We start from the raw sequence: 8,984 nt of genomic DNA, 5'->3' as shown, positions 1-8,984 counted from the left end.
CTCAATCCAAGGGGAACCACCAAAGCGATCCTGGGAAAGCAGGCAGAAAAGCCACCAAAATGTCCCCACAAAAAGATCGTTTGAATTGAATTTCGCCCCGGCCTACTGCGCTGGCTAGCGGGCAAGCGTTTAGGTTGGGTTTTCATTCCCAGCCTGCTGCCATCGCCATCGCTTTACAACGAGTGTATCAGCGCTCGTTCCCTCCTGGATGCTGTTTTTTTTATCTTTCGTTCTCGCTCAGTCTCACCCCCATTGCGTTTCTCCACCGTAATGGACCGAGAATAACGGAATCGAGCCGGTTCGTTTCCGTTTTCTTTATTTGCCCATCCTTTTCCATCCCAAAATGGGCGCTTCTCTCGCTTGTCGGCGCGTAGATTTGCCTGTCATTTTTATCCATCGCAACCGATTCGCGTTCGAGTCCGTTCGTTCAATCTCCCTCCCAAGCCGCATTCTGTTGATGTGGAAAATGGTTTTAGCATTTTTTTTCACTCTCTCTCTCTCTCTTTCTCTCGCTTCAAAATACATCTCTCTTGCTCGCACCCGCTCACTTTCAATCGCCGTTCCATTCGGCTTACTTTTGTGTACTTGTTTTCACGTCCACATTCTCGGTCGACATTTTTGGATAAAAACATTCGATCGTTCATTTTTCTGTATCTATTTGCTCTTGGGGAGGGAGCAAAAAACTTCGAAAGGCGGGCTTTTATTGTAGAATTATTCAAATTTCGAAACATGTTTGCCCGAGCGGCCAGTCCGAAGGGCGACAATGTGCGGCACAATTCAACACCCAACGTTGATAAGCGACGCTGATGGTTACGGTTTGATAGATATAGTTTTGCTCCCTTGTAGATGTTACGAAAACGAATGTAAGAGATCTATTTTACATTTTAATTTTTGAGAAAAATAAAACAATACATTTCGTCACGCCTCTAGCGTGCTCATTCCTAGTTTTACCCTGGAGAAAATGAACTGTTCCTTGACTGCGAAATGAAGCTTCCTTCTAAGGCGCGGGAAAAGTGGCAATTCATTCGTCCTTAGACGACATTTTCGCGGCTCCATCTCCGAGAGGTTGTTGTTTGTCTCTCGGAGAACCGGCGATTGGAATCCGTTAGTCGGGCTTATCCGAATGCCACGTTATCTTCGGCTTCCGATGAGGACTCACGTCGTGAAGGAATCGTATCATGCCGGTATTTGTCAGGCAACTGGGCTCGATTTGATGATTCCGGTGCGATTTGCCATCAAATTTTACACAATTCTGTGTAAATATCACACACTCCTTTATAAACCTCGCAATTTGTTTTGCATAAAACATTAGCTCATTGCATTGCAAATTGAACGTCAAAGTGTCTTACTTAAAAAAAATTTATTTGCTTTTCCGGCCTTTCAAACAAAGAGCTGATTATTTAAATTTCGAAATCAAACAAAACCCCAATATGCATGTAAATGAGCAATGTCTCCAACTGGGTGACTGTTTCGATTATGCACCACGTATCGTGAAATTTAAATTTCTGAATTATGTTACCTGTATTTCAGAATTTAATCACCAAGGAAATCTCTTCATAATCTTACGTAGCAATCTAATATTTTGACATTATTTCAGCTCCTCGATATTTGCGACTGAGCTGATACGCTGATACGCAAGCCTGCAATCGACATCAGAACGTTGCGGTATCGTTGTTCAAGATAAAACTTTCACTTCACCTGTGGGCATTTTCGGATGCTGTACTGTACGAGGCAAGCGGTTCAATATCGCACTCGTGCCGGCTACAACCGCCTAAGGAAATGAAGAAAAACTTCCACCCACGCTAACTGCACGATAAGATGAGAGGAAAATCGAACGAACGCGCCCCATCTTGCAGCCCGTTAGATTGAAGTATCAAATTGCAGGCCTACACTGAAGGCGGTGGCAATCATTTCCCTGGCCGGGAAGGCCTCTTTTTTCGGTCGTTTTTTCCTCCCAACTGCCTCCAGCCCAACTACTTCTGACGTGAACTCTTCACTGTTACGAAATGAAACGAACGCAAACTTGAAGAGACTTTTTTTCTTTTGCGAATGATAACGGAAAGTAAGTAAAGAGACGCAAATAGCCCTACGAACATGTAAACGCATTTCCATGTTTTCGTTTCGTTCGTGAAAAGAAGAAGCGTCGTACGGCAAAAGTTTCCTACTCCGTGTGAGCGTTACTTTTCATTAATCTGAAATCAGCTACAAAGTGGGCAAAAGTTCACACGGAATATGCTGCAATAAATTTAATGTGCTTTCAGTTTTTTGTCGTTTGCGAATGATTTATGCCATCACAGCCGACCACAGCGTGAGCTTCGCTTTAATGGCGCGTTGCTCGTCAAAAAAGCGGCCACTCGAACAGCTCGTTAACAAGCGGCTAAACACAACCTGCTGAAAGGGTAGCTTCCACGAGAAGTGGAACATCAACTTTTCGGGAGCTTCACGTAAGACAAAAATCTCCATCACACGACACGGACACCGAATGACGCACCATTTCCGGACGCGGAGCTACGACAAGGTGACGTGGCACCATTTGGAAGGCACGTCGTCTTTGGTTTGAAGGTTGGAAAAATTGGTGCTGCATTTTTTGGATGACTGTGTTAAAATGGCTCCCGCCCGCCAGTGTTCGGTTCGGTTAAGTTTATGACTTTTGTGTGAGTTTCGTGATGCTCGGAGACCGAGAAATTCACAGCCAGCATAGAATACCAAAAGTCGAAGCGCCTCCCCGTGTGCTCCTGCGTAAAGTAATGGTAGCTCGCAGCTCCAAATCAGGTGCAGAATCTGCTGACTAAGTGATGAAGAAACTCGCTTCGCCGGTGAGGAGCTGACAGCTACAAACTGATTGGTTGTCGTTGGACTTTTTTGGTGTATTTTACAGCACGACACAGCCAGGATCACCAGCCGCGCTTTCCATCCAAGCAAAAGACAACCGATTCCACTGGGGCGCTGTTTATGAGACGCTATCTGACGAGCGCACGATTACGAGGCCCGAATATGGGACAAAACGATGCGCGCGAAAAAAAAACACATTTTCCCGAGCAGAAATGAAAGCACGCACTCGGCATAAGCTTTCGAGCATAAATCGCACCGAAGCAGGCCCTCAAATGCCCCATCCAACGTGAGATGGAAATAGATTCATCATGCCAAATAGCGTACCGGGCTCAGGTGTCCCATTTAGGGCGCAGTATTATTTTTTTTTCGCTTCCGCCATTTTCCGGATGGACGAATCTATTATCTCCACCGATGATATGTGTGATGTATTGAAGAATTAATCAATATCCTGCAACATACTGCCCTGGTTTTGCATCGTTTTTTACCCCGAAATCATCACTAGTAGGATCATCCAACACGTTCTTCGTGTTCTTACGCTGCATCTTCAATCATTTTTGGGTGTAATAATAACCACTTATCGATAGCAGCCAGGGATTGTGGAGTATGATAAAGCGTTTTTGTGTAGAAAATATAGAAGGCACTTCAAAAAAGACCTCCACTGTTCCCTAGCAAATTGATATGTTGAAAATAAGGAACAATAATGTTAAAATAAAAATAAGAACATTCAATAACACGTTTTCCTTTTCGAGTTTGCCGTTGGAAGTCCTCTGGTAGACTGGTATTTAATCATTTTTTAAAGCAAAAATTTTGAAAGCTTTATCAGAAGCCGTAAAATCAGACAATTTATTCAACCCCTCCATCCAAAGGTCGTAGCTCCAATGTACTAGATCTCGTAGGTCAACTACATCAAGATGTACAGACGTCGAACCTCGTGAACGTGCTCTATTTCACCAATTTTCCATTACGATGATTAAACTCGCAATTGGTGCAGCCTGTTGGCGTCGGATACGAGCATTGTAACGGTGCCAGAAATCCAGCCATTACCTCGCTCATATTTCCCATACCACATCGGAAAAGCACATGTGCCGCCAGGACACACCCAGTGGCCGGAGGAAACCCGTGCTCCGTTGGGAAAGGTCCGAGAAGGATGCGCAATAATTGCTAATTTTTAATGAACAGATTTATTTCCCATTAAAAACCGCTCCCGTTCCATCGATGGCTGCGAGGGGCCAGATGGGCCCGGAGTGTCCAAGGCAAGAACCAGCCGGTCGTTTCTTCGACCATAAAACATCGCCCAATACATGGTCACCGCGATGGTAATGATCACGGTAACAAGAAACAAAAAAAAACGTAATAAAAATGTAGCTCGCGTGTGACCGGCGGTTATTTCCCGTGCCCAACTCCCTGAGCTTTCCCCAATGCCGGTGTGGTTGATTCCGCGACCAAATATTGCCTCTGCCGGTTTCGATCCCCCAACTGCGGCCGCAAAGGAGAGGCGCAGTTGGGCACTGATAAAGCTGTCTGTGGTTATTATTTTTCAATTTCCATCGAAAATATGCTTGCGGACCACGTGCACATGTAGCGGGGAGAAAAGCGTGGCACGTGAGGCCGCGGTCGTTGCTGCCGGTGAGAATTGTTTGCTGGTTCGTTGGATGGGTCGCCCGTTCGCCGAAAATAAATATGCTCGCGCTCAGTGGGTCGGAAAAAAAGGAGAGCTTGAAGATATGTACATGTCCTTGCACGGGCCACGACCGTTGGAATTAATTCCAATCATTCTCCGCCGGATTGCGATCGCTATCGACGTGGTGTGGTTCGTGTTGCGGAGGAGGACCGATGGTGGACAGCCATTATTGCTAATCATCGATGCGTGAAGCGAGTAGCGAAAATGAAACGTTCAAGGATGCTTTTTTGAGGAGAAATGTATCCGTTGACATTTAAATTATGACAAAACATCCGCTCTTTAATTTTGTATTATATATGTTATTTCTTTAACAAAAAATAATTTAAATTGCTTTGATTCTGGTTTATTAGTGTGCTGTAGTGCATACAAAGTTGACCAAAAAAAATACATTAAACGACAAAAAAATGAAAGGCCGTTAAAAAGCTGAGTAAAAATATTATATTATTGATCTCAAAATATAGTTTTGCGTGTAAATTTCTACAGTTTTTCCACTGGCATGTTACATGAAAAACGACTAACGAACGTGGCTGTGAACAATTCACTGCATCAAAATGAGTGCGTGAGGGAGAGGTAGCAAACCTTCCCCATGAAAAGCATAAATGCTATGCTGTAGCATAAGACAGCATAAATTCTATGCTGTTACTGGCGGCCAATAATATCGGCGGCTGAAAATGCAGTCTGACGGCGGCTGCACAACTAACTGACATTACATGGCCGGGTGACATTTGACGTTTGTCAGCGACGTCAGCGTACGTGGTCGTTTGCGTGAGCGAGTTAATAGGTTTGTTGGCAAATTCACATCCCGTTGAACCACAAATAAACTTTCCTCCAGCTAGTGCAGATCGCATTCGTCGTCGATCTGTTTTGGATAGTAAACGGTGTGCTATTTACTGCATTCCACGTGTGTTTACGTTGCATCCTTGTTAAAGTAGAGTACCATTCGTAAAAGAACAGAATGGTGAGTTTTTGGAATGCGTATACGTGTCGCGGTTCTTATTTCGTGTATTAGGAGAAAGTGACCTATTGTTTTCATGCGTTTTCTTCGTTCTCACTCAACTATTCCAGCCTGCTCCAGCCAGTTCCACCTCTGTCGGAAGCGGTAGCCGATCACCGTCGAAGCCCACGTCAGCGCCCCGAGCATCCGCCGGAGGTTCCAGTACGCTGAAACAGCGCAAAGCCATGCCGGCCCCAACCGCTGCACGGAACCGCAATACGGGTACCGGTTCCGGTGGCATGTGGCGTTTCTACACCGATGACTCCCCTGGCATTAAAGTGTAAGTCAAGAATGGCCATTTAATGAACCATCCAATCATCGTATTAAATGAACACCTTTGCCTTCTTGCAGTGGACCAGTTCCGGTTCTCGTGATGTCCCTACTATTCATTGGCTCCGTGTTCATGCTGCATATCTGGGGCAAATACACCCGCGCGTAGAAGGCTGATGCACCCGTAACTCTCGTTAACATTTTCGTTTCTGGGGTGTGAACGTATCGGTTGTATCCCGGCTCCTTTTTTTGTTTTATTATAACTGCATTCATTCATTTCTGTCAATTCGCCAACTACCGCATGAAAAACGCGAAAGAGACTGTTGCGGTAGCGCGTGACATCGCGGTCGTCGCCGCCATGGATTACTTGAGATATTTTCTTCCAAACAATCGTGGCAACGATCGGAGAGTAAGACCCGGCTCTTATGTTCCACCGAGTCGTTTGTATGAGACCCGCTACTAGCCGCTAATTTAAATATTGCAATTCTGTAGGTCAACGTAAGGCAATCTTTATTATTCGTACTGAGAGACATAATATAATTGTATACATAAAAATATCCGTAAAGCCTGATACGTCGTTTATTGCTCTATTTGTTCTACATTTGATGACCCACGCGCCATAGCTTACCTGAAAGTACCTCGACTACGTGGCACGAGACGAAATCACAATCAAACGCTCCTGTACATCCCTTAACGACTCTTTCTCCATGAGTTTGTGTGATAGAATATTTCTTTCTCAAGCAAAGACAACAAGCAGTGTTTGATTTTCATCAGTTTATTTGTCAAGCTGATTCATGTTGAATAGATACACATTGGAAAATGATTATATAGTCCGATTATAATTGAAACACGATTACGTTTACGATTGAGAGCAGCAACGATACGGAAATCAATGGGGATACACTAATTTTCCCAACGAATTTGCGGACGTAATACAACACTCGCGATTATATTTGCAGTGGAAACTTATCTATCGAAAGGTGCTGAATACAATCAACTAAGCCAAATTCTTCTCCATGGTTTACTCAGAAGTATTTCAAACAAACTAAACGCGTACTTCGCTGATATACGCACGTTACTCAACCAATGGTTGTAATTACAATTGAGAAAGCAAAAAAAAAGATAAAATATAACGTCGGTTACACGTTTTTCTTATATCGTGAAGTAAACCCCAGTCCTTAAAAGTGGTGCTTTAGTATTCTAGTCAAATCGTGAAGAGATTAAATTGTAGGACATTTTGTTGTACGGTGGCGATAAGCCACTCATACCAGCATTAAATACGATAAGGAATTATTTGAAGAAAAAATGCATCTCTAATTATCCGCCGACAGCTCGTTGATGTCGTTGTTGATCTCGAGCACCTGCTGGATAAATTCGACGTCATGAATGGACTCGGCCAGGTCCACCATGAGGTCTATCAGCTCCCCCAGCTTCATGCGAAGCTGTGGCGCCAAGTTTTCCAAATGGGCCAATACCGGGTCGGGAATCTGCAAAGGACCAACGTCAGATTATTCCGTGTTAAGAACAAAACCGATTGAGGAACCGGAAAACCTACCTTTTCCGGATCTTTGAAGAGCGAGAACTTGAACTTCTGCTTCACCTGGCTATCGCTTGCATTGTCGTAGAACAGCGTGACCTGCGCATCGAGCGGATTCGGCACGACCGGGAAGTACAACCCAGCGCACACGCGTCCCTTTGCGTCTCGGGACAGCAATGAGCGGAAGTTGTACACCAGGTTGCGCCGCACGGTTACATCAACCGCAGTACGATAGGGCCGCGCGATGTACACCAGCGACTCCTCGTACTGCTGCTTGCCACCACGTGTCATCCGCTCCGTCCAGGTGATGTAATCGCTGCTCTGTTCATGCAAAGCGTAGCTGTACTCGCGCTTGCTCTGCGGCTCATCGGACTGCGTGAACCAGCCCGTGTGAGGGTATTTCTGGTCCTTCATGACGGTAACGGCACGCGCCACGTGGTACCCCGGATCAAGGATGAGCACACCTTCGCGACCTCCGACCACAAGTTTCATCGCGACCAGCGCGTGCTCCTTCTCCAGGGTTGATCCCGCGTGTTCGATGCCGTTCTCCTCGCAGTGTTGGATGTACGAGTCCGATTCGTCCAGTGCCTCCTCGCACGATACCAGATAGAACAAGCGCGCAATGTCCGGATGATGTTCAGCGATTCTGTAAAGGCAGGAAGCAACCGCAATAATTAGCTAAAAGAACTGGTGTCACGAGGCACGAAACGTGCCTTGAGACGATCCCGCTCACCTTGAGACGATTTCCATTCCCAAACTAACGCACATATGATGCCGACGGTTGATCGGGATGGTGTAGTGCTGGAAATGCGTCTTCAGCTCACCGCGACCGCATCGGTGAGCGGCCCGGTAGGCCCTGTAAAAATCCACAAAATTGTTCGCCGTATTGTAATGCGTCTCCTCGAGCATTCGCTGCAGCTTCGTCTCAATCAGACCGATCAAGTCCTCGTACTGCCACAGCTTATCCACCACGTAGGGCGTTACGGGACGGCTCGACCACTTTGGCAGCGGCAACGGCTGCCGGATCGGCCACGGGCCGTTCGTCTGATCGAACGCACCCAGATTGTAGCTGTCACCATCGTCCGCAATCCAGCGGCCACGGCCCGCCACAGGGCGACCGTTGGCAGTGGCCGAGGACGCGATCCCGACGGCGGTGGCCAGTTCGGTCTCGCCCGTACCACCTTCATCACCGGTGGCGGTGGAACCGGTGCTCGGTACGGTGCGGACCACCGGCCACGGCCGCGATGGTGGTGCCTCGTCGTTGGTCGTCACATCATTCCTGTGACTGTCCGGTTCGGTCAATCGTCGGGCAGACCGACCGGTCCCGTGGCTCTCCCGAACCACGGGCAGTAGTGCAGGCCGCTCGGTTCCGAGTCAGCTTGGCCACTCGTTGCCCCAGCGGCCGACGGTTGGTACGTACGCGCCATCCTGACGTTCAACGCTCGCAATTGAAATGGTGCTCGCACAGATAAGATCGCTCCGGCCCTGCTTGCCAGCCAGGCCCGGTTCGTCCCCTTTTATAAACGATGTTTTTTCACGCTCTGTACGTAGGAAAAAAGATGAAAAAGGTCAGTTAATTTCCTTAAAATGCCTACCACCGGTTCATAAATTCAAATGAATTTCCACGCCACTCGAAAGCTCCCGAAATGCAAAGCTCTAGCTGCAAAGCT

At 46.7% G+C, this 8,984-nt stretch overlaps 2 protein-coding genes across 2 annotated transcripts; one reads left to right on the top strand and one right to left on the bottom strand.

The window, feature by feature from the left end:
• Nucleotides 1–5,291: 5,291 nt before the first annotated feature.
• Nucleotides 5,292–6,340, top strand: LOC128730993 (protein transport protein Sec61 subunit beta). The gene is made up of 3 exons (XM_053824087.1): nt 5,292–5,471; nt 5,579–5,787; nt 5,859–6,340. The coding sequence occupies exons 1-3, from the start codon at nt 5,469–5,471 to the stop codon at nt 5,944–5,946; spliced, it is 300 nt and encodes a 99-aa protein (XP_053680062.1). The 5' UTR covers nt 5,292–5,468; the 3' UTR covers nt 5,947–6,340.
• A 211-nt stretch (nt 6,341–6,551) lies between these two features.
• LOC128722018 (uncharacterized) lies at nt 6,552–8,673 on the bottom strand. Its single transcript, XM_053815830.1, has 3 exons — nt 8,048–8,673; nt 7,333–7,960; nt 6,552–7,264 (listed from the first exon to the last, which is right to left on the bottom strand). Exons 1-3 carry the CDS (start codon nt 8,221–8,223, stop codon nt 7,091–7,093), a joined length of 978 nt encoding a protein of 325 aa, XP_053671805.1. The 5' UTR covers nt 8,224–8,673; the 3' UTR covers nt 6,552–7,090.
• Between the last annotated feature and the right edge of the window lie 311 nt (nt 8,674–8,984).

This window comes from Anopheles nili, chromosome 2, assembly GCF_943737925.1.
Source record: "Anopheles nili chromosome 2, idAnoNiliSN_F5_01, whole genome shotgun sequence".
NCBI classification, from domain to species: domain Eukaryota; kingdom Metazoa; phylum Arthropoda; class Insecta; order Diptera; family Culicidae; genus Anopheles; species Anopheles nili.
The sequence above is the reverse complement of the archived record's forward strand: the minus strand, read 5'-3'. Positions and strand labels throughout refer to the sequence as shown.